Genomic DNA, 26,680 nt, shown 5'->3' with positions numbered 1-26,680 from the left:
GAGGGTGAGCAAGTCCTCCTGTGTGTGCTCACGCAAATTATAGTTTGTCACTGGTACTCAGATCATTTACCTAAGTTAAAGTAGCCTGTTAAAAAACTCTGATATAACAAAAAGTAAAATAAATAAAAAAATAAATAGCGCATTCAAAGTTTTTCTTGTGTAAACGTAAAAAGTAGGCTACTTTAAATATAAAAAGTAAAATTACTTCGGCAGCAGAATGGCCCCTTTCATACTAGTGTTGGGCAAAGCAGTTCTTTAGATGTTACTGAATCACTAGAATCGGTTCATTAAAAAGATTCGTTCAAAAGATTCGTTCACCAAATTGTTCAGTGCTTGGCAGGAGGAGCCCTGACTGTGTACTGCGTAGTCTGACTCACTGAACTGATACACGGCTGAGCTGCTGCTGCGTCTGCCCTGCACTGGTGAGTCTCATTACTGGCCAGCCTAACGTTTTAAGTCTGGAAACTAAGACCCAATCCCAATACCCCCTCTTGCCCACTACCCCTTAGCCCTCAAAATGAAGCAACAAGGGGTAGAGGTTGAAATCTTTCCCTAGGAATTGGGACACCACTCGCTACGTCACCGCGTCGGTTACGTTCACGCTAGTCTGAGTGGGCGGAAGTTCGCTGCCGAGATCAGCCTCTCATTGGGCAGAACGAGCCAACCGCTGAAGTCCCGCCCTACCACCTCCGGTTGTGTAGCAGTTTTCAACCGTTTTCAACACGTCCTTTACTAACTTTTGTGGTGTTTGATCTTGCGGGAATGTAGCCATTTTTCTGCCATGGTTCGCGTCATGTAGGCGATATTTTTGTGGGCGTGTTACACCAAAACCTGTTTCCCCCCCGGCAATATTTTTGCAAGCGCACCGTTGCTATGGCACCGCCCAGAATGATTGTGATTGGTTGAAAGAAGTACAAGCAGCCGGGGCGTTTTTTTTCTCCAATCTCAAAGTGAGAGTCGGCCCAGCCAGACCTTTCTTTTCTTGAGAAAGGTCCGGTGAGCGAGACTACGTTCACGCATACGTAACTATTTTGAACAGGAAGCTGCGAGTCATCTACATTTCCAACCGGCATCTACAATGGAGTCTCATTCACCCTACCGATCGCATTTGCTGTATTCATCAGCTTCGCCTGATGAACAACAGACGATAGCGGACTTCTGCTAGCTAGCTAACCAGCCAACGTTACAAGGCAGCATAGTTGTACTAGCTGGCGTGTTATCGTCATGTGAAAAGTCCAACAATTTTGCAGAGCAGGACAGATGACAGACGCCAGATAGTGCTAGCTAGCTAGCTATCAAGCCACCTGACGACGGTAATGTTAGCTATGAATGAACTTTTTTCCCCGTCTCTTGCTCGGTGGTAACCATGGCAACGTCTACCCCTCGCTGGCAAGTCAGCCTCTGAAATCCCTCGCTCTGAAGGGCTAGTTTCATACCCACTACCCCTCGTTATGCCCCCTACCCCTACGTGCAAAAAGGAACTGGGACACCACTACCCCTCGCGGGAATGAGCAAATGGGGGGGTATTGGGACGGGCCCTAAGTCAAGAGATTGTGTTCATGTGGCTTGACTCCTGGCTACATTAGCCGTTAGCTTGGAGGAAACGGTCCCTATGAAAGTGTATCGCCGAGAAGAAATGATTTGAATCACTCAGGGATCGGGGTTACGTCGTTCACCGAGTGATTCGCCACGTGGTAGGCAGTCCCTCCCTGCACCCTGGCTGCCTTGCAACTCGCGAGTGATTCATCGTTCGCACGGACCGAATAGGCAGGTCCACACCTGCACGCTCGCTGCTGAGCTCAACTGAACTGAGTAGTGAACGAATCAGGTCCGGAAGTGATTCAGTTCAGTACGTTCATTCAACAGATTGGATCTTTTGAACGATTCATTCACGAACAACACAACACTATTTCATCCTGATGCCACCTATATCATTACATCACTATTATTATTGTAGCAGGTCCAGGTGGCGCTGTATTTACAACCATACCTTATAGGTGACAATATACTGCGTGTGGATGCTGAATGCTGAAATTAAAATAAAAACATGGCTGAAAATGCAAAAATAGTGGTAATAGCAGAAGTAGTTCTAGTAGTGCTACTAGTTGTAGTAGTCACAGTAGAAGTAGTAGAAGAAGCGTACTAGTACAGGATGTAGTGGTAGTTAAGATTATTTTTGGGGCGTTTATTGATTAGACAGCTAAGCGTGAACGGGAGGGAGAGAGAGGGAGCATCATACAGCAAAGGGACGCAGGTCAGAATCGAACCCGGGCTGCTGCAGACACGAATGAAACCTTTGTACATGAGGCGCCTGTACAAATCGCCTACATTTGACTAGCAGGCAAACTGTAATTTACTTTTACTTTTTTGAATAGCTGTAATAAAGCTGTTATAAAAAATAAATCTCAGAGCAAAATTAAGCAAACTTTATTTTTACAAATACAGGTATTGGGTACGTTAAGGTCACTTTAAGAAGCAGCACTGGAATATGTCAGACTCTGGCTCAGGATAAACAAATACTGTCAAATGAGACCAGATAAAAGTTAAAAGAGCCTTTAATCTGTGTTTGCACTGGAACAGAGGTGTGGTCACAGCAGACTGATCTGGTGGAAAGGTATGATTTCCCCAGGCTGTATCAGCTGCAGGAAAGTTGCAGCAGAACTCGAGTGTAAAGTATAATTTTAATGATGTAAAGGAAACTTTTGTTTGCACTGCCGTCTATGCTCAAACATTCACTGTAACTAGTGTTCCCTTTAATAGTGCACATTGTCTCACTACTGATTTTAGTCTTGTCTAATCATGTAAAGATATGAGGCCGTCTGAGGTCAGCAGAAGTGAATGGAAAGATATTGGCAGGAGGGCAAACCTGTTTGTAGCAACAAATCTCTCTGAGCTGAAAATAAAAGTGTTCCTTGAATAGGTTTTTAAAATGTGAAGTCTGATGTCCTATAAAACATAATAATAATTTAAATATTCTAAAGCCTCTAAGCAGTGAAATAAATTGTGAAAACACTCACTCAGTGTTGATTTTTTTTAATCATAATAAATGTTTTCAAAACACGAATGCAAAGGTGATTTTGTACATTAATATTGAAGCATTTTACCAACATAAATAACTGTAAAAATGATATGATAGCAACAACAATAAAACACATATGACATCAACACTACTGATAATAAATTAAATATAATAACACAGAACTTGATTTGGCAGCAGTTCCCATTGAGTTTTGATAGACTGCTGAAGTCATGAAGACCGTCACGTCTGACCAGCAGAGCACCACAGAACAAACACAGTGAAGAATAAAATACACAAAACACCTGTAAATTCAAAACGCATCATTAAACTACAACTACAGCACCTTTGTTGTTAAACAGTCTTTATCTGTGAACTTTTCTTATTAGTTCATCAAAACTTCTCTTTGTCCGTTGGCTTCCACCTGAGAGGACAGACACTGAGGTGTCATGGCTTGATGTGGTTACCGGGGCAACCAGACGATGGTGTCACAAGTCTGTGAGGCAGACGCTGGAAGACGTCTCGACGTAGATGCACCCTTGGTATCCTGAATGTGACTGGCCGCCTCGCAGATCAATCACATGGCTCCGACTCCTCTCGGACTCTGCCGTCTGGAGTCGAGTCCCACCGAGCACAGAGTCCCACAGCCGACCTCTGCTCCATAACTGCACACAGCAAGACAAGATTAACTGTGTGTGCGTATTATCTATGTGTGTGTGAGAGCAACCCAGTCAGCAGAAAATAATGTTGGTATTGTACGTTTCTGCAACTGCAAACTGTTTCCGTTTTTGTGTTTTAGGGACACATTTGCTGCATTTTCAGTGGTGACTGTGCCATTAAAACTACTTGGTTTCTTTTTAGCGAGACATCAGAGCATTTCCAGCAGCAATAGTGTCACCAAGACTGCTTGTTTTTAGTGAGATATCTGCTACATTTGCGACACCAATTGTGCTCCATGTATTGGGTATTTTTTAGCAAGACGTCACTGCATTTCCAGCCGCAATTGTGCCACAAATACAGTTTTTCTTTTGGGGCACATCACTGCATTTCCAGCAGAGATTTAGCAGCCAAAACTGCTTGTTTTTTAGTGAGACATGAACGGCATTCCAAGTTGTGTTTTTCAGGGACACATTTCTGTATTCTCAGCAGCAATAGTGTCGCCAAAAGTGCTTGTTTTTAGTGAGATATCTGCTACATTTGCAGCACCAATTGTGCTCCATGTATTGGGTATTTTTTAGCGAGACGTCACTGCATTTCCAGCCGCAATTGTGCCACAAATACAGTTTCTCTTTTGGGACAAATGGCTGCATTTCCGGCAGAGATTTTGCAGCCAAAACTGTGTATATTTTTAGTGAGAACTCAGCAGCTTTTCCAGCCGCGATTGTGCCACCCAATCTGGTTTTTTTTAGGTACACATTGCTGCATTTCCAGCACCTATGCCACCAAAACTGTTTTTTATGCCCTCTATACACTGTGCGATTTTAGCAATCTTATAAGACCATTGCATGACACACTGTGAGACGCTGATCTAGTAAACTTTGGTACGACGTCAAATTTGATGTGTGCAGATTGTATGATGGCCTTTTACTACTGAATCGCAGGTTACGACGTACGTCAATATGCAACGTCATCAGCGTACGTCATCCATCTGTGCCACCATAGGTAGCTTGCTCACCTGGAAGTTGCAGTTCCTCCACAGTTTCCTTCCATGCAGCGTCTTTTTTCTCGCGGTCATGATAGCAGCTGGAGGAAACATCAAATAAACAAGGCTTCTGCTGCCACAGCTCCACCAAACTTTCCTCTTTCTGGGAGTTCCACAGACTTCTTTTTGTTTGTTTTACCTCCATGGCAAGCGATCATTTGTTTGGGTTTAGCGCTGGTGTCGCGGTGACCATTGTGTCATTTCATGCTGCATTTCTATTGGTTGATTAGTAGATGTAGGTCGTAGCAGCTGTCAAACTGTGAGATAGTCATCCTTAATTTCTGACACCATCAGAATTTTATCTCAGGTTATCTTTGGTCAACGGCCGTCCTTGGACCTGTCTCACAGTGCGACGTAAGACCACCGTTTTAGAGCCACGACCAAAGATATCGCCACGTTTCTCCCATGATGGCCATCTTTCGTCTGGGACAGCCCAAAATCACACAGTGTATACCGGCCGTTAGGGACACATTTCTGTATTCCCAGCCGTGAATGTGCCACCAAACTGGTTGCTTTTTAGTGAGACATCGACAGGATTCCAAGTGGGGATTTTGCCGCTAAAACTTTTCTTTTCTTGAGTGAGATACTGGGGCATTTCCAGCAGCAATAGTGTCGCCAAAAGTGCTTGTTTTTTGTGAGATATCTGCTACATTTGCAGCACCAATTGTGCTCCATAAATTGGGTGTCTTTTAGCAAGACGTCACTGCATTTCCAGCCGCAGTTGTGCCACAAATACAGTTTTTCTTTTGGGGCACATCACTGCATTTCCAGCAGAGATTTTGCAGCCAACACTGTGTATATTTTTAGTGAGAACTCAGCAGAATTTCCAGCCGCAATTGTGCCACCAAAAGTGATTGTTTTCTAATGAGGCATTGGCGGCAATTTCAGCGCGGATTGCGCCAACAAAGCAGGTGTTTTTGTGAGAGAGGCTGCATTTCCAGCGGAAACTGTCCTGCTAAAACTGGCCTCTTTTGTTAGCAAGGCAGGCTGGTTTCCCAGCAGCAAATGTGCCACCAGAGCTTTTTGTTTTTTATTGCATTTCCAGCAGTGGTTATGGTATAAAAACTGCATATTTTTTAGCAAGACATGAGCGGCCTTTTCAGCAGCAATAATGCCGCCAAAACTGGGTGTTTTTTTAGCGAGACATTGCTGCATTTCCAGCAGCAACTGTGTTTCAACATAGCTGCAACGAAATAACATACAAATGTGACATATCTGTGGTTTGCAGCAAGCGTACAATGCAACACTCATTCTGGCGATGGGGTTGGTGTGAGACGGAGGGAACATGAATGTGTCAAACCTCGATAGAGATGTGTGTGCTGGGGTATCTCCTGTAGAAGATGGTTCTGAGGTTGAACTCAGGGTTTCCCTCCGCCTTGAAAACCCGCGTCCTTACGGTGTCGTTCTCACATCGCACTATGGCGTAAACATCTGGAGCTGTGGATCATAACACACAACAAGCTGGTCATGGTGTGTTTTTCTTGCTTTTTTTCTGCCCTCTTCTGTGTGTAAACCCAGAGGAGATGTGGTGCTGTGAGGAGCCACCTGTCTGTTTGGGAGGGCAGAGTCCTGACGCCCTGCGGAGGTAGACTGTGGTCACCACAGTGGGTTGAGGTAGAAAACACTGGAAGACAGAGGGAGATGGCAAATCCTCCCTCAGTTCCCTACACACACACACACACACACACACACACACACACAGATTAAGTTCTGTGAACAAGAAACATACTGTTACTGTAAAAGTGAAAGAAATTTTCTGCAATATTTTTGTAGAAAAATCCTTTAAAAAATTCGGATATTCTGCATGTGAGGATTTTTGTAAATTTTTCTATTTTGTGTATTTTTTTCCACTTTATACATTTTTTTTCTTTTTCCTAGTGCTTTTTTAATTCAATTTTCTTTCCTGGTTTTCTCTTTCGCCATGAAAAATATCATAAGAATGGTAGAATTATGAATATCATCATGTGTAAACAAGTTTAAAATCCACATTATTGCAGTATATAGATATTTAAATACATGTACTGCATCTGTGCAAACTCATATCGACTTAATTGTTTAATCTGAATTATGGAGAATTTATATTTATTGTTTTAAATATTTGGTTGTAATCCTCTGGAAAGCACATACAGGAGTTTCTATTTCCATTTTTACAAATTATGTTGGCTGGAATTTTTGTAACGGATTTTAAAAAGCATAAGAAACCATTTTTTTTTCCACACACAAACTTCCTGACACACCTGAGTCGGATGTGGGAATGGGAGAAGAGGCGTAGCAGGAAGCGTCCTGTGGCGCCCGGCAGGAAGGTGGTGGGCAGCACGACGTAGCGACCTGGAGTCAGCGTCCCCCTCAGCGTCACACTGCGGGAGTCCATGTACACTGAACTGGCTGCCTGCTCCACCACACACTGCACCCGGGTGCAGCGGTTCACCTCCACCTGGGCCAGCAGAGGGCAGCAGGTAAATTATCTTTGTATAGGAACTGAAAAGGTGTCACAGTTTGGTCGGTGAACTGCTCACCTTCAGCACCTCAAAACCGATAGGCAGGTTTTCCCCTCCTCCATCTTTCCTTCGTATCCTCCTGTCCTCCTGCTGCAGACAGATCAGCACCTCCTCCTCTTTGCGTCTCACCTCAAACATGAACTAGAAAGCCAGACAGAAAAATGTTTAAAACCTTCATGCACTTATCAAAATAATTAAAGGTTCAACTTCTTGTACCTGTGGATTGTGCAGGAAAGTGTCTCTGTGGTTGATGCATCCTCCACATCGACTCATCTTGTCCATCTGTTCCTCCCATTCTCCAACCTCTCCACCATCATCTTCTTTTGTCGCTTTTTTGACAGCCTTGTCTCGCTCACACCTCCCTCCGTTCTCTCCCTTCTGCTGACTCTCCCCAAGTCTGGCCTCCTTCCGGTTTCCCCGCTGCTTGGTCCCTCCAGGTTTGGCGTTGTTGTTCTTGCCCAAGCTCAGCGTGTGGTTGCTTTGGTGGAGGACGGTGGACGGGTGTGTTCCCAGGGAAGCAGGAGCCGGAGCCCACTCCCCATACTCACGCACTTCCTTCCAGTGAGAGCTCGGCCACAGCAGAGCCCTCTCCACCAGCCGGCACACCACCACGTCTGTGAAGTAGTGACAGAAATCCTCGAAATCCATCCTGAGGAACAGAAAGGAAAAACTAGCATGAGATTGATTGTATCAAGAATCAGCAAGATAAATAAATATAAATCATGCTAAATGTCCACTTTTTAAATTTAGGCATCCGTGCCTGAGAGACAAGCTGAAGGCATTGTATTTTTGGGGTTGTCCGTCCGTCCCTACTTCTGGCCCATTCTCATGGACACAATATCTCAAGAATGCCTTGAGCAAAATTCTTTCAAATTTGGCACAAGCGTCCACTTGAACTCAACAATATACTGATTCAATTTTGGTAATCATAGACCAAAGGTCAAGGTCTTGATTTTTCTCTTTCTGATAAACATACTATCTCAAGAATGCCATGAGGGAATTTCTTCAAATATGGCACAAACGTCTAATTGGACGCAACAATGAACTGATTAGAACTTGGTGGTCACAGGTCAAGGTCACTGTGGCCTTGTGTCCATCTCATTCTTGTGAACACGATACCATCTCAAGGACGCCCTGAAAGAATTTCCTCAAATTTGGCACAAATGTCCACTTGCACTAAACAATGAACCGATTAGATCTTGGTGGTCACTGTAACATGGTCTGTCTCATTCTCATGAATGCAATATCTCAAGAACACCCTGAGGGACCTCTTTCAAATTTGGCACAAAATTTTAACTTGGACTCAACAATGAACTGATTAGAAGGTGGTGGTCAAAGTTCAAGGTCACTGTGACCTTGAATCCGTCTCATTTCTTCTGAACATAATCTCTCAAGAAGACCTTGAGGACATTTTCTCAAATTTGGCACAAAGGGCAGGTTGGACTCCAGTCACTAATTAGATTTTGCTGGTCAAAGGTCAAGGCCGCTGTCACCTTGTGTCCATCTTATTCTTGTGAACGGATATTTCAAGAATGCCTTGAGGGAATTTCCTCAAATTTTGCACACTTTAACTTGGATTCAACAATGAACTGATTAGAAGTTGGTGGACAAATGTCAAGGTCACTGTGGCCTTACATCCATCTCATTTCCTGTGAAAACAGTATCGCAAAAACGCCTTGAGGGAATTCTCAAATTTGGCACAAATATCTTGTTGGACTCAACGATTAACTAATTTGATTTTGGTGGTCACATGTCAAAGGTCAAGGTCACTGTCACCTTGTGTCCATCTGAGCCCTGTGAACAGATATTTCAACAACGCCTTGAGGGAATTTCCTCAAATTTGGCACAAATTTGACCTTGGACGTAACAATGAACTAATTAGAAGTTGGTGGTCAAAGGTTAAGGTCACTTATGAACATCATCTCTCAAAGAGGTCTTGTGGAAATTCTCAATTTTGGTGCAAATGTCTAGTTAAACTCAATGATTAATTGATTTGATTTAAGTGGTAAAAGTCAAAGTTTATGACCTTGCGTCCATCTCATTCTTGTGAATGCGTGATATCTTAATCCCTCAAATTTGGCACAATTGTCCACTTGAACTCAAGGATGAACTAATTAGAATTTGGTAGTCAAAGGTTGCCTTATAGGTGACCTTATAAAACATGATTTTGGCTATACCTCAAGAATTCGTAAACTAATTATGACAAAATTTCACACATATGTCTAAGCGGATAAAATGATGAGGTGATGACATTTTATGTCCAAAAGGTCAAAGGTCAACTTCACTGTGACATTATAAAGTCCTGCAAAAACACTTCTCTGGCCATTATTCAATGTCATATCTCAGGAACAGAAGGGGAGACATTTGGTCAGATACTGAGTTGGTGACACTAATCTTGGGTGTTCACCTTGAAAATGCAAATCCTTTGTAGGAACATCTGTATTATAAGCACTGTCTGCAGTCATTGCTACATGTGAGTCTGGACAGACGTCGATGTGAACTGTAACTGTAAGTTGATTGGTTCTCATTGGCATATTACCGCAAGTTGGTAATTCTAGTTTATTCATTATTTTAAGTGGACATCTGGAAAATTGGAGCTACATTACTGGAGGGAAATGGGGATCCAAACAAATGATAAAGAATGAAAATCTACCAGAACTCCCCGACGTCTCGAACAATGAGGCCCATCTTCTCCCTCTCTGCACGACTCATCTGTTGCCACTGCTGTGACCTGCAGGGGGTGCAAAAGTACAACAATGTGAAAGGCAGCAGAAAAAAAGCTGCAAGGTCCAACACACTGGAAATGACGTGAAAAGTACAAGTAGCGTTTCAACTTCTGGAAACCTTTATAGGTCCATTTTGGCCATTTTCAGAGTTTCTCAGACTTCCATAATGTAAACGCCAGATGTCCCCTTGTAAAACAACTCCAACACGATTGTAAAATGTCAGAAACTGTAATTATAAAATGTTGTAAAACAGACTGACACTGTTAAATGTCAGCAGAGGCTTAATCCCCACAGCTCCAGCAAAATGTGCGATGTACTCAGCAGTCAGAAATGTGGCAGATGAAGCCAGTACAGAGTACAGAGTTCCCTTACCTCTGACTCCAGGCACCCGTCCAGTCCGTGGTGCCCCATGGGTTCCTCATGCGCACCATGAAGAGTCGGGACATCCAGCCTGTCTTCTGCAGCTTCTCGCCCAGCCTCACCTTCCTCACTGCTGTGATCCCATAGGCGTGTCCTCGCACCAGACCGCAGTCCAACACCGACTCTACTGTCTCCCCCTCTGCTGGCTGGGAAATATTGTACAAATGATGAATTCATTTCATCTTAGTCACCATGTTTCTAACATATCATGCATCTCTTTTGTTTGAAGATGCTGGGCCGTACCCGAATGGAGCAGGTGATGAGGGCTTTACGTTCATGAGCCTTAGTTAACGTCTGGAAGAGCACCCTCCTCTGGTCACTGTGCAGGCTGAGGGCCTCACGATCCAGGCTGAGGGGCTCTGAAACCCCGCCGGTGAAGTCGATCAGTGCCTCTGTAGTGTTTCCTCCCTCCAGAGCCTCGTAGCAGCCGTTCAGCCTACAGAGTAACCAGATATAGACTGAATGAATGATTAATGGCCGTGCCCCTCGTCTCCCTTTTTCATGTCCCACTCCACAGGTGTATGTTTGTTATAGAGCTGGGACATTTTAAAAATAAAATTGGTGCATGTCCCATAAGTGTGGATTGATTATGAGAGTGGTTGTCTATGAGGTTATGAAGATATAGGCAGTTTCTTAAATGTTAGGGGATGCATACTGGGTATTCATTAAATGGATAGGGTGTGGGGTGTTGCTTTAATCGATACTTCCATGTGGTTGCTATGGCTTTTGGTCCTGGTAGGACTTTAGTAGATGGTTGCCTCGGTGTTTTGGATGATAATGATGATTATGGTGACCAAATTGCCAGAAAGAAATGTTGGCATTGTACATTTCTGCAAACCACGGATAGGTTACGTTTGCAGGTTCTTATCACATATGTTGAAACATATGGTTCGGCACAAAAACCGTTTGGTTGTGGTCAGGAAAAGCTAATGTTTCCACTTAAAATACCTAGTTTTGGGGGCATAATCTCTACTGGAAAAGCAGCAATGTCTTAGTAAAAACAACAGTTTCTCGTGGCAGTATTTGTGCTGGAAACACCGCGAGGGTTTGCTGCAAAACACCCACGTTTGATGCCTTGAAACCTGCTTGTTGTTTGTTGGTACTGAACAGTGGTCTGCAGCTTGGCAGGTGTCTCGCCTAGATGACATGCCATTGGCCATCCCCTCCACCTCCCGATGGCAAAGACAGCTCATGTACTACGTCATGTTGGAAACGTCGATATAATATCTATGAAGCGTACAAAAGCAACATATTCATGGTTTGCAGAAACATACAATCCCAACATTTCTTCTGTGGCTGGACTGGGCGACTGCAGCTGCAGAAGGAATACTGTATTGTTTCTTTCACCAGATGAAAACATCGATGTTGGACTTCCCCTAAACCTCGAATAAAGTACAGCAACTGAAATATTTGATTTAGGGTAAATAAAAAAAATACAAATAAAAAATAGGAGGTAGTTCCAGTCTCTTCTGTGTCTGGTGAAATGTTGAGCAGGTCAGTCTATTCCAAAAAAGGGTTCCAGGTTTTCTGGATTGTTATCGAGCCCATAAGACAGAATATAAGTTTGTTCAGTTTGATATTATGTAGAACTTCCTTAATCCAACGAACATGTGCAAGGCGAGAAGTGTGGATCCATTTGACTACAGGTTATTAACTTTGGACAAGACCGAAACTTATGTCAGTTACATAAGGATATATTTAGTCCAGTCTGGCATTAGTATAGTGGATTCTTTGTCAGCTTTTGCATTGAATTATACCATGACGGGCACATATGGAGGAGCAATGGACCAAGTCTAGAATATGGTGCCACTGTTCATTACATAGGTCTATTCCCAGGCATTTTTGGTTTAGATAGGGATACTTGTACTGGCCAAACCCATGGACCCGAAAGCAATTCTTTAGCAAGAATCCAGGTCAGAAGAATGTCAATCAAGGCACAATGTTTTAATAAAAGCTTAGTAAAAGATGAGAAAATCCCACTTTTGTACAAATATCTAATAGTCCCTATGCCATTACCGAAAGGAGAATGGGTGTTTTGTCAGGATGTCGTAATCGTTTGTATAGAAAACTAGAAACCAGAGAGGTTAGCAATAGTAGACCAGGTCCTGCAAGGTCCTTACTTAGCATAGGCCTTCTCCAACAAGGCGCTCCAAAATTCTCGTGGTGTGGCCGAGCGGCAGAAGAGCAGCACTCCATCCGCGCTGACCGGCAGGCGGTCGTCCACGACGACATCCATCCAACGCCCGAGTCTCCAGAACCGGAAATGGAAGATTCCTGCGTACAGGTCAGGATGCTTTGGATTCCACTCCTGGTCCACATGGTCTGGGATTACCTGGAAGGAGGACGATAAGAGGAGGGCGATAAGATGAAGCCATGAAGGAAGGAAGAAAAGGAGGGAAGAAAGAAAGAACGACCAAGACACAACCTTCTTCCACAGAGATGGCTCAGATGCTAGGCAGGAAATCGCAGCCACCATCCAGCAGTTACCCAGACTGCCTTGATGCAAGTCACGAGTGCTGATGCCGTCCACAAACAGACGCGGGTCCTTACATATCTCCTGGTGCAGGATCAGAAGAAAAAGACATTAAGTTTCTTACATAAAAAATGCTTTAAACCTGCATTATTTGAGTTTTGGCCACTTGGGACAGCAACAGTTGCTATTTACATATTAAACAGACAAAGAGGAACATTAGCATTAATTTGAAGTCGTGTTTCTGCCTACATAACAAATGTAAGTCTAATATTCACTATCAATTTAGCCTACACTGCTACATGTAGCTACATGCTGACATCAGGGAAACAAGTAATCTTGGTTGCAGATGTTGTTAATTTCTCTCCAATTTTGGATCACATTACAGTCATGCCCTGGCTGTGAGTACACTGCTACATGTAGCTTTATGCTAACATCAGGGAAATATGTAATCTTGGTTGCTACTGTTGTTAATTTCTACCCAATTTCCGATTATATTTCTGTTACAACATGTCGGGTTGTGAACGTTTGGTTTAGAAGCTTAATATTGTGATTTGTAACAGGAGACGGTGCTACTATACAGTCATTCAATAGCTGCCAGTACACTGCTACATGTAGCTGTATGCTTACATCAGGGAAACATGTAATCTTGGCTGCTGATTTTGAGACTGTCTCCCCAGTTTCGGATCATATTCCTGCTGGAACGTATCTGGTTGTAAAGATTTTGGTTTTGAAGCTTTCATTGGTGATTTTTAATGTGAGAAAGTGGCCCGTTACTGTCATTCTCCAGCTGCAAGAACACTGCTACATGTAGCTACGTGCTAATGGTTGCTGATGTTGTTAATTTCTCCCCAATTTTAGATCATATTCCTGCTAAAACATGTCCGCTTGTGTTTTAAAGTTTGTATTGGAGATTTTTTAATGGTTAAAAAGCGCCACATTTCTCTGGGGCTTAAAAAGACAGGAGCTAAAATGGAGCATTTCAGACAGAGGGTGAATACAGGTGCTTCAGCACAGACAGTGTGAGGAAAATAAAGTGTTTTTTATACATTAAAGCATGTAAACCTGTTTTAGTAGAGACCCAAAATACAAATATGAACCTGAAATTGAGCATAATAGGTGCCCTTTAAATAAACTCTTATTAATGACTGCAACAGTTAGCAGTGTCACAGTGTTTTATGGGGCCTGTGAGTGTCAGAGCACTGCTGAGGAGACAGATCCTGTCTGTGTAGGTCTGTTGATCTCACTTTGGACAGGGTCAGGTAACAGTAGAGGTGCTGCCGGACACACGCACACACACACACACACACACACACAGGAAAATACACACTGGGTGGTCATAACCTCTTTGGATGTAACTTCAGACAACATATGTACCTTCCTTGTGATGATATCAGCTTCATAACAAGTAGGAGGCCACCTGGATTGTGACAGTTCAGGGGAAGTTACAGTGTGTCAATGCAGTTTCTGTGTGTGTGTCAGCAGAGGAAGGTGACAGATGTCGTCCTATCATCCGACTCCCTGTTGATACACGCTTAAAATACCTGAGTGGAGCATTAGCAACACAATACCGTTAACCCTTTCTCTTCAGCTCTGAGTCAGCAAATTAAGTGGCAGCAGGGTTTCACATTAACACTAAAGGTTTGGCCCACATACTGAATGAACCTGATGAACTACTGATCACACAACAGACATTTCTCAGTTTGAAGCTAAACTGGAAAAGACAGATTTTTACCAGCCGTGACAACGTTGTGACAGCTGGTATTGTGTTCACCTTGTGAGTGCAACCGTGCAAGACATTCATGTCATGCAGTCATGAGATGTGAAAGCTGTGAAGGCTGAGTTTGAAGATGAGTGCAGTCCAAGCAAGTTCTTGGAAGTAGGGGGACAGGAAGTAGGAAAGAGGCCATTAGCAATCCCACTTTATGCCCCTGGCCCACAGAGTTCAGTGCAATTTATTGATGAATTGAAGGCATCTGTATGTCTTGAAAAGTCTTAAACAGCATTGAACCCCTCAAAAAAGGCCATAGATTTTATTTTTAAAAAATCATTTACAAAGATTTTTTTTTATTAGTATGACTTATCACATAATTTTTATCAGGGTTAATCCATCCATCAATTTTCAGGTCACGTTTAATGATTAAAGCCTTTTATGCTTTTCCTTATTTTCCTTTCATATCAAACATGGCCAGTTTAATGAGGTAATAACGAGGTAAACGTATATAAAACGTAAGGCATGCGTGCAAAACCCTCAGGCGTCACCATTTCAATGCTGTGTGTCTGGCAGATTTCCTTACATGGTCATCTGCTAAAGACAAGTACACTGCTACATGTAGCTACACGCTAACACCAGGGAATCATGTACTCTTGGCTGGTAATTTGGAATTTGGTTCAAAAGCTTTTATTGGTGATTTTTAAGGGGAGAAAGTGCTGACATGCACAATCAATTAACACAAGTACACTGCTACATGTAGCTATATGCTAATGTTAGGGAATCATGTAATCTTGGTTGCTAATGTTGTTAGGTTCTCCCCGATTTTGGATCATACTCCTGCTGGAACATGTCCAGTTGTGAAGAATTTGGTTCAGAAGCTTTAATTGGTGATTTTTAAGGGGAGAAAGTGCTGATATACACAATCAATTCAGACAAGTACACTGCTACATGTAGCTACACGCTAACACCAGGGAATCATGTAATCTTGGCTGGTAATTTCTCCCAAATTTCAGATCATATTCCTGCTGGAACGTGTCCAGTTGTCAAGAATTTGGTTCAGAAGCTTTTATTGGTGATTTGTAAGGGGAGAAAGTGCTGTCATACACAATCAATTCACACACGTCAGGGAAACATGTAATCTTGGTTGCTAATGTTGTTAGGTTCTCCCCAATTTTGGATCATATTCCTGCTGGAATGTGTTCAGTTGTGAAGATTTTGGTTCAGAAGCTTTTATTGGTGATTTTTAAGGGGAGAAAGTGCTGACATACACAATCAATTAACGCAAGCACACTGCTACATGTAGCTATATGCTATTGTTAGGGAAACATGTAATCTTGGTTGCTAATGTTGTTAGGTTCTCCCCAATTTTGGATCATACTCCTGCTGGAACATGTCCGGTTGTGAAGATTTTGGTTCAGAAGCTTTTATGTGTGATTTTTAATGGGACAAAGTACTGCTATACTCTGTTACAGTCATTCCTCAGCTGCAACTACACTGCTACATGTAGCTACATGCTAACATCAGAGAAAGTAATTTTCATTGCTGATGTTGTTAATTTCTCCTCAATTTTGGATGATATTCCTGCCAGAACTTGTCAGGTTGTGTTTAGAGCTTTTATTTATAATTTTTCACGAAGTACGAAGTGCCACCATTCTCCGCTACAGTCATTCCCCAGCTTTAAGTACCGTGCTACATGTAGCTACATGCTAACATGAGGGAAACCAGTTATCAGCTGAAGTTGTTCCATGTTTAAGGGAAAGAAGTTTGGGGTTTTGACTTGCAATCCGTCATTTCTCCCCAATGTGTACGTTATATAAAATTCTTCCTGAAATTGAAAAAATGTCCAGGTCATCAGAAACAAAAGACAACAGTCACCTCTTGTGACAAAATGCTTCTAATGTTTCTGTCGTCTCTATTATTCATTTCTGCTAAAATATCACTAAAACATGTTTATGTTTAGCTGTATAATCTTTTTTTGTTTGTTTGTTTAAACATGCCTAATCTATTTCCTAATAAGTCCTTGCACTATAAATTTGTTTTTGGCACCGGTCAATAAATAATGTAGCCTTGACTTTAATCTCCCATATCATTGCCACCGTTAAAGGCCTCTTAGCTTACCATAGCCACGATAAACACCTACACTTATACACATCTATACCCCTCTCAACACTGTGCTAAAATCACCTGGGCTATTTAAATTGACTGCTGCTTTATCTAAACTCAACTGTACACACACACTAACAGAGTGGTCCATCGGCAGCATGCGTCACTTGCTCCCTGAGGGCTAAGGTTTCACTGCCCAACATGTCTCCTATAATAGAAAGTGCTTTAATTAACCCCAATCTGATGGAAATATAGCGTGATCCGACCACTTGATTTAGATGTGGGAGCAGGGGAGATGTATATTTGTAAAATAACTGTTGTTGTTTGAACTGATTTGACCTGGGTAATTCTGGCAATGCAGATGTGTAAAAAAAAATCATATCTATTTTGATATAGCCTAATTTTAGGCGGCTTCTCCCCCCGTGTCACACTCACCCTCGGCCTCTTCCAGGTCAGTCCCGGCGGGGGCTCCCTCTTGTAGAAGAGGGACTGGGCGGTGGCGGGGAACAGGGGATCCTTGAAGAGCGCACCTCGACGCAAGCAGGCCCGCCTCAGCTTGTGAAAGCTTTGGCCCTGGAAGTTGTGCACTCGTTCGGGCATTGCGGTTGGAGAGGAGAGGCTTTAGGAAAGGTGGACAGAAGAGGAGAAGTGGGACAGATGAATCGCTCGGCCATGCTACATGAAGCAGTATAGGGTTACACTGACAGCATATTGAGTGGGGTGTAATTATAAAAACATCCCCACTGGACAAAACCTTGATGATACGTTTATATCACTTTCAAATTGAAACACAGTGACCTGAAGTCAGAGACAGCAGAGCTGATGTTTTATGAGCGACATAAAACATATATCAACATCAGTTTCAGTTGACTTACTGAGGGACACAGTGGCTCATTTGTCAGCCAAACACCTAAAGAATTCATGATAAGTCATTTTGTGTAGATCATTCAGGTTGCACAACCACTATTGTCACAGGCTGCTGTTATCAGACACAAAGACAGCATTTATACTATGACAAAACTTCCTTTGTTCAAAAACATGACCTGCCATACCCTGCAGAACGACTTGAAATCAAAATCCAAAATTAAAAGTCCGGGCATTTTCCTTAAGATAACAATGTTTTTAATTTGTCTGGTTACAAAACTAAGTCTTTAAATTTTTCTTTCCCAATGCCTGATTCTTCAGCCCAATCACCAAGAAGAAAATATTGGCATCATACTTTTCTGCGAACCTTGCAGACACCATAATACTTCAGTAATACCGTACCGTAATATACCGTAAAACACTGTAAAACACCGTAAAATATTGTAAAACACCGGAAAACACCATAAAATATGGAAAACATTGTAAAACACCGTAAAATATTGTAAAACACCAGAAAACACCATAAAATACGTAAAACACTGTAAAATACTGCAAAACACTGTAAAACACTGGAAAATACCGGAAAATACCAGAAAATACCAGAAAATCAGAAAACTTTAAATACCATGAAACTTCAATTAATAGCCTAGTTCCAATTAAACACCCAGTCCTTATTACTAGCCAGATGTAGCTACACATTTTGACAAATAAAGGACTGTCTCAATTGGAGGCCTGGTCTGTTTGCCGAGCAGTTCATTGTTTTTACAGAAATTCACTGGATGTATAAAGCCCAGTTGCTGACTACAATCAAAAGTATGTGTCCATTCCTCAGTTACCATGTAAGTTAGCTATATATATTCCTTTAGTTCGTAAGGGTCCTCAGATCAAAAGAATCAAAAGGGTTTTTCATGAAAATTAAGCCAAGTTGTGAGGATTGTTTTAATTAATTCTTACACAAGTAATATTCATACTGGCTTAAATCAACAATTTGATTGTATTTCCTGATCTTTGCTGAGCAACAGTTTTGTGTGAAAGGAATTAAAGGCCTGTCCCAAATATAGGACTGTTGATTTCAGTGATTTAAGCAAATAATAGCTTGGGGCTATTGATTGAAGTTTACAGTGTATTTGCACAATTTAAACATGTCATATCAACGCGTCTAAAGTGACGTACTATGCGAGCTGACTTTGTCATCGGGAGGTGGTGGGGAAGACGCCTGCCAAGCTGCAGACCACTGTTCAAGACCGACAGACAACAAAACTGGTTAAGACATTGCTGCATTTAAAGATTTAGGAACCAAATATGGTGTTTTTTAGTGACCAGTCGCTGTTATTCCAGCTGGAATAGTGCCACAAAAGGCAGTTGTTTCTTACCAAGACATTCCTGCAGCATATGTGCATGAAAACTGAGCATTTTCAGCCAAAATACTAACTTAGATTTTTGTCACAAATCTTCTGAAACCTTTAATTTTAAGCGAGTCATTGCTGTGTTTCCAGGGGCTTTTTAGGCTCCAAACATGGTGGGTGCTTTGTAGTGACTCTTGGCTGTTTTTCAGCCAGCATAGTGCCATGAGAAGTGGATGTTTTTATCAAGACCATCAGGAATTGTGCCACCTAAACCAAATATTTTAAGCCAAAACATAATCTATCTCTAATCATAATTAAATGGTTTTTGTGCCTAAACATAACCACACAATAATCAGAGCACTGCTGAAACATAAAGTTCCATTATGCTGTATCTGCTACATAATAATGTGCAAATGAAACACACGTGGTTTGCAGTAACGTACAATGACAACATTTATTTATTTAATTTTTGTCGACTGGATTGGATTTTTAGTTGTCTCTCTTTTTGTATTTTTTGTCTGTAACTATGTGGTTTTTTTAATGCTTTTTTTAATATATATTTGAAATTCTTTATCTTAATGGGATGCTCCTGGCTTGATAAAATAAAATGAAATAAAATAAATAAATAAAATAAAATAAAATAAAACAAAACAAAACAAAACAAAATAAAATAAATAAAATAAAATAAAATAAAATAAATAAAATAATAAAATAAAATGAAATAACTTCATAATAGTAAATTAAAAAAAATTAAACACTGAATATCTTGGCTTACATCGTTTACCAGAAGACACAGAGTAAGTTGTTACTCCTAACAATATGCTAGTGTTTAATATGTTTTAAGGGTGCATAATAATATCCGTGACAGGTAAACACAAAGGCTATACTGACTAATATTATACACAAAAATAATATCTCTATTATAGATTTTAAAATCTCTCAGATGGCCTCAAACACCCTGCATACAAATGCAAACTTTTACATGGCATTAGCCAAAATTTGTTCGATACCACTGCAAATATGAACGTCAACGGACGTCTGAAGGGCTACCCAGCTCCTGGTAGAGTTAGCTGAGGGTCCTGCAGGGTCAGTGTGTGTGTGTGTGTGTGTGTTGGGGGATAGGGTGAGGAGAGCAATAAGGTAATGGTACCGTTTTAGTCATCAGTGATATGACCTGCTGGGGTCAGCAGCGTGTGTGTGTGTGTGAGCATCAACCAGTGTGTGTGCCAGTGTGAGGGAAGTAGTGTGATTCTGTGTCAGGGTGAGTATGCCAGGTGTGTGTGTGTGTGTGTGTGTGTGAGTGTGTGTGTGTGTTGATGACGGGGTCATCTCAGGGTCTTGCTGTGTGGAGAGGAAAAGCAGAGATGAAACCGTGCAGGGTTTGCAGATACCGATCAGGTCAGCGTCATCAATTATCAGCCAGGTTTTGTTTTCCTTGTATCAGATTTATGCAGCGAGACAAATAAACACGAGAAAAACACACAAACTCAGTCACGATCCAGGATTAACAACCGCATGACGAACTAATGGCTTATCATGTTTTAATGATCGCAGCAAGCGAATACATCACGATATGATTATCTGATCAGTTTGAACCTAACAGACCATCAATTCTGAACGAGACGTCGCAGCTCAATCAAATTTAAATTCTCTTTTATGGTATTTTGATCACATCCATGAATGGATTTCATGAGATGTTTTTCCACTGAATCATCGGCTTATTTGGTTCAACTTCAGCAAACATTCATGATGACAGATTTTGATGAAGACTTTTTTGGTGTCAAAACTGTCTAAGATCACAAAGTTCCTCCACCGCTTTTCTTTGTACAGCCATTCCCACACACTCGGACATTCTCTGCCTGGACGTCCATTGAAATGCATTACAGAAAGTCAGTTTTGTTCGGTTTTATGAGCTTTTTCTGAGATTTGAAGTTTAAAAATGGTCAATCGGTGTGCATGGGGTACATGCAGCTCCGACACAAGGTATCCTGAGAGGCTGGGTGACCAGGTGTATTTTTTACACTTTATTAAACCACATCTCAACCGAGAAAAGTGTCTCCTTTGGATAAAGTTGTGTGGTAACGTTAGACCACAACATCAACTCAACGTGAATAAGATTAACAATGATGTCTACATCTGTTCTAAGGTAAGTCAACATTGTGTTTGAGGCAACATATTGTCACTTTGCTGGAAAGAAATATAAAGTTATCTTTAACATCTCTAGCTAACGTTAGCTAAAGTTAGCCTAACGTTAGCTCCTAGCTGCGTTGTTCATCATGTCACCTTGTTTGCTGGGAGTTCATTAGCCTATTTTGTTCTAGTTTTGTACTTTGGTGATCGTACATCATTGTTAGCTGTTGTCCAAAGGGCTCTAGTTAAGCTAACGTTAACTTCTGGAGCTTAGCTTCATTAACTTATCTGTAATGGCAGAGATAACAAAGGTTGGCAAACGTTATGCTGAATGATTCAGTGTAAATACTGTAGCACCAAACTAACGGAGAGACACTCTTGGTAAAGATGGTAAAAAGGCCGTTATCCTTTTCTCATATTCTGAGCCAAAAACCTGAACTTCAGTGGCACTTTAACTTGTTGTCTTTGATGACGACGGCAACGAGATGCGGTTCACAAGCGTACACTGTGACCTGTAAATTTTGGCTTGTAATTTAAGCTTTTCATCGACCTTCTCAACAATAAAATGGTGAATATATCCCTCCAGTGTGTAGTTTAGGCCCTTTTGGTTACTTCTCAATGACATCTGATCGTTATGTCCCCAAAAATCATCAATTGCCTCCTGCGAAATGCCGTGTGCTGTGACACCTGCCATAGCGCCGGGCACTGAATGTTGATAGTTTGTCCGAGTGAGTGGAGGGGGGCGTGGCTTAGCCATAGGTCAATAGAGTGTGCCAGGGCTGACGTCAAAACCCAGAAGTTTAGCATCGCGCTGGTTCCCAGAAGAGAAAGTGAATGTGATTTTTGCATTGCGTTTTGGATTATGTCAGAAAATAAGCTCTGTGGCTAACACAAGTTTATGGTACTTACAGGTTTTGTTCAGCGAGATAATCTTCACATATGAACACCTGTCATACCGCATTTGAAGCTTAAATGTGATCGCCAGAAGTAAAAAGCTAACGTTAGGCTTTAACAGACTACATGACTACTCCACGGTCGCATGACTCTTGACGTCACCGCCACTAAGCTTTCAACTGATTTCGGCCGCTTTATTTTAAAAACATTGTATAATGGGGAAATCGGACTGTTTAAGCTAAATAAGAAGCTGTAATGGCGGACTGCCAGCACTCTTGCCTGTTCGGGGGTGATGACATTTAATGTCCCCGACAGGGTTTGTAGTCGTATTGAGCAACTTGTTAGCAACCGCCTTTTTTACGACACGTTAAAGCTTCAAAATTCACAAGTAGGGTATTTACTGACGTGTTTTATGTCGTAGAACAAAACCTGAAACTCGCTTAAACTTTTGTTAACCACAGACCTTATTTGAGGCATTTTACCAAAATCCCATTCAAAAAACGTATTGACTTTTAGACGAGGGAACCGGAAGTGCTAAAAATGCTAACGGAGTTCCGGGTTTACTGGCACACTCTATTGTCAATTGTAGAAACATAAAGCCTACACAAAAATGTTTGAACATTTGGGCAACCAAAAATATGTTTCAGCCTGGCGCCTTTTCCCCAAATTTTGCCAAACGTCAACAGCAGTGTCTCATCTTCAGTTTAGCTAGGACAGCTTTGGATACCAAATCCAAAAAAGGAATCAGAGGGAATTAGAGAGTTCAATAATGTGTGGACAAACTAAAGAAACACAACCAACCTGGAATAATAATAATAATAATCACAAAAATAAATCACATGTAGACAAAACAATATGGAAACTGGGGCGTAGTGGATAGAGCAGGCGCCCCATGTACAAGGCTGTTGCAGCAGCGGCCCGGGTTTGACTCCAGCCTGTGTGTTTCATTTATTCATTAATTAATAATAACTCTTAATATCTTATATTATCCTAGATCTTAATAATGATTTTATGATGCTTTTATGTTACTGAGTGGATTTTTTATGAGTATCCTGCCCAGTGATGCCCAGTGTGCCTCAATTATTTGTGTATATCTGTCTTGCCTCTGTGTTTTCTTGTTTTATACGTCATATGTTATGTTATATGTCATGTCCACACTCCTGCAAATGAATTGGGGGACAAAAATAAAATAAAGTTCTAAAGTTCTCTGTATTTTTAAAAGGAAATTTAAGACTTTGGTATTGGTATTTAAATCATTTTTATCTCTGGTGTATATTATTATTATTATTATTTTAATTTTTATTCTATTTACTTTTATTTATAGAATTTTTGCTTTTTATTGTTGTAATTTTTATCGGTGTTTATTTTTGTTTTATTTTCTTTTTTACTATGTGAAGAATTTGGGCTCATGTCTGTATAAAAGTAGCTATGTAAATGAAGGTTTTAAAAACAGTTTAGATTCTTGTGCAGTAAAGTTCATTTAATTTGCACTTGTTATGTATTCTATGTATTTATTTTTTATTAAAATAGGTATTATTTTAGTTCTGTTTTCAATATTCAGGATACAAAATGACTTTATTTGTCCCAAGGGAAATTTGTCTTGGACATAAAAGCTGCCAGATAAAACAGAAGTAAAGACATAAGACATAAGGTGCATTTAAATACATGCAACAGTGTCGTTCATGTTACACCCTCCTTATGTCCTGTGTTTAGGAGATTCTCTGACAGAAGGATGGAAAAGTTTTTAGTGTGTTGCTGTGTGATGCTTTCAGGTGTCAGTTTTTGCTGTGCTGCAAGGCAAATTCGCCACGAAGAACAATAAAGACTGGACCTAACCGAAATGTAAATTTGCTGGAAAAACAAAGAACATCTTAAGCACTATATCGTAGGCAACTGGACTTGCTTGAGTTTCCCGTTGCCTACGATGTAGCGCTTAAGATTACCATGACCTGGATGACTGAGAATCTTCATCAACAAGCAAAGAGCATCCTTGTGGGCAGCCTTGTTTGTGTAAGAAGAGAGAAATCTTTTAACCTGCAAAAAGCTCCAGTTTGAGAAGCTTTTACTCACTTATTGACTGTACTGTGCACTCACAACTTTAGTAAGAGGCATTTTCATCCTCTGCCAGCATCAGAAAACATTTGACAGTCAACAATATTATTATCTAGTGTATTAAAAGAGCTGTCACCACTCTGGGTGATATCTTGGTTCAGCCCTGTGGTTTGAGCTGCCCTTGAGTTTATATTTTACTCATTAGTGACCTCATTCTGCAGCCATTTTAACTGTCAGTCATTAGATTGTGATGTACACAAGTGAGTTGTGTGTGAACTGGAGGGCGGTTCCTTTACCTTACAGTCAGACTTGAAGTTTATCCACTTGTTTCCCTGAGATGAAACTATTCCTCGAGCTCAGGCAGCAGATCCTCTGTTACGATAAATATCCAGCATCTGTCATCTCCTTCCTCCTGCTCCTCTTCGTCCCAGAGTCAGCTGTTAAACGCTGACCGACACTTTCTTCTTCTGTCTGAATCTGTCAGGAGTCATTTCCACCGAGTGCTTAACTCAGTGTCATGTTGGAGGTGTGTTTCACTCGGCCTGCGTGAGAAAACAGAATCAGGAACATGTCAGAGTACAATGCAAAGCTACACTGTGAGTGATGCTGCACGTTCCCTGACACTATCTCTTAAGAGTGTTTGTGTGTGTGTGTATACGTAACAGCCTGTGGAGCTGATGCATGAGCGTATGTGTCCATGTGCATACAGCCATGACACACAGGGGCACGATGACACACCGGTGGAGCCGAGTGCCTGTGTAACTCTACCTCCCTCCACACAGACAATAGACAGACAGTCACCTCGCTGAGTGACATAACACACCATTACAGCTGCACAGCAGGGAAACACTGTGGTTACGCTTCAGCTTCTGAAACAGACACTTTATCCTCAGCATGTGCACACTGTGCTGCAGCTGGATGACATAAACAAGTGTGTTTTGTGTGTGCATGTGTGTGTGTCACTCACTTCTGGTTGGTGACTGAGCACCTTTCTGTCTTCCTCTCTCCTCTGTCCTCATACTAACGTGGCCTGTGCTCCCCTCTCTTCTCGTTTTCTGCCTTATCGTCTTGGCCTCTTCTCCTCTTCCCTCATATCTTCTCCCGCTCGGACTCCTGACGTATCTGTTGCTGTCGAGTGTGTTGCCCCTGACACCTGAGAAACCAAGAGTCAAGCGCCTTCTATTTTAACCACCTCACTGCCAAATATCAAGCTAATTATTATTACCTTAATCCTGTGTGTGTGTGTGTGTGTGTGTGTGTGTGTGAGAGAGAGAGATCAACATGAAGCAGCAACTCAGGGCTGATAGAAAACCGGTCTCAGCTACACACTTGTTTGAGGGATAAAGGGGCAAAAGATATAATTCAACAGCACTGAAAAGCTGTTGCCATAGCAACATGTAAATAAAAGCAAAAACCTTAAATAAACCTTAGAATACAGCTGTTTTATTGTCCAGCAAAACATGGCTTTTATTATATTCTCAGTAATATACATAGGAATATTTCAAAATATGTTTTGTTGATAAATTAGGTTTATTTAATTTATGTAGGCTATTTATTTACATATTTATTTGCTTTATTTATTTATTTATATATTTATTTCCTTTACCTATTTATTTATTTCTTTACACATTTATTTTGTTACGTATTTATTTATTTATTTATTTATTTATTTATTGACACACTTATTTCTTTACACATTTATTTCTTTACTTATTTATTTATTTACACATTTCTTTACTTATTTATTTACACTTATTTCTTTACTTATTCATTTATTTACACATTTCTTTCTTTCTTTCTTTCTTTCTTTATTTATTTACTTACACATTTATCTGTTTACTTATTTATTTATTTACACATTTATTTATTATTCATTGACAAATTTATTTATTTAGACATTTACATATTTATTTCTTTACTTATTTATTTACACATTTATTTCTTTACTTATTTATTTATTTACACATTTATTTATTTACTTATTTATCTAGGTGACCTGCCAAGGGACAACGGATGTAAATTAGCAGTTCTGCTAACTCAATGATGTTCATCAGTATGCATTGTCCCTTCCAAATAAACGCTTAAATTAATTAAATTTACACATTTATTTCTTTACTTATTTATTTACACATTTATCTCTTTACTTTTTATTTACATATTTATTTCTTTAGTTATTTAGACATTTATTTATTTACTTATTTACATATTTATTCATTTACACATTTATTTTTTTACAAGATGCCACTATTGAACCTTTAAGTAATGCACAGCCATATTTTACACTCATTAAGTAGAAACACTTTGAACATGTCATATTTTAAAGGTGAATATATGTTGCTAGTTATGTACCAAAACAAGTATTCCTGCTACACACTAGCATATATCATAAGTTTTTATACTGTATGAAAAATGTCCATAAAGGTTATGTAGTCATTATTAATAGGCTATATACACCTTCATACATGGCCATATAGTATGAGCCCAGTAAATGTGTCTCTATTTAAGTGGAATCCAACGTGTAAAATGACTCGATAGTAATAATGAAACTTAATACAGTTGATGAAAACGTTGAGCAATAGTACAGTTAAACTAAAATAAACGCAGATACAATCAAATTAAAAACACACTATCTATATAATACGTGACAGATGGAGTTAAACCGTGTAATATAAGGAAATAAATCACATTACTGTTCATATGAGGCGCTACAGAGTTCTCGCGTTTTCGTCTATCGATCAGTCTTCC

The 26,680-nt window shown here is 40.7% G+C and overlaps 1 protein-coding gene across 1 annotated transcript; it reads right to left on the bottom strand.

Annotated features, from left to right (window-relative positions):
* Positions 1-3,068: 3,068 nt before the first annotated feature.
* LOC125883849 (calpain-5-like) lies at positions 3,069-26,667 on the bottom strand. The gene is made up of 15 exons (XM_049568450.1): positions 26,626-26,667; positions 24,903-25,088; positions 24,232-24,477; positions 17,085-17,268; positions 12,788-12,919; positions 12,483-12,694; positions 10,606-10,798; positions 10,315-10,508; positions 9,870-9,947; positions 7,433-7,865; positions 7,235-7,357; positions 6,956-7,152; positions 6,264-6,382; positions 6,019-6,155; positions 3,069-3,681 (listed from the first exon to the last, which is right to left on the bottom strand). Exons 4-15 carry the CDS (start codon positions 17,247-17,249, stop codon positions 3,505-3,507), a joined length of 2,160 nt encoding a protein of 719 aa, XP_049424407.1. The 5' UTR covers positions 17,250-17,268; positions 24,232-24,477; positions 24,903-25,088; positions 26,626-26,667; the 3' UTR covers positions 3,069-3,504.
* Positions 26,668-26,680: the final 13 nt, after the last annotated feature.

This window comes from Epinephelus fuscoguttatus, linkage group LG23, assembly GCF_011397635.1.
Source record: "Epinephelus fuscoguttatus linkage group LG23, E.fuscoguttatus.final_Chr_v1".
NCBI lineage: Eukaryota > Metazoa > Chordata > Actinopteri > Perciformes > Serranidae > Epinephelus > Epinephelus fuscoguttatus.
The sequence above is the reverse complement of the archived record's forward strand: the minus strand, read 5'-3'. Positions and strand labels throughout refer to the sequence as shown.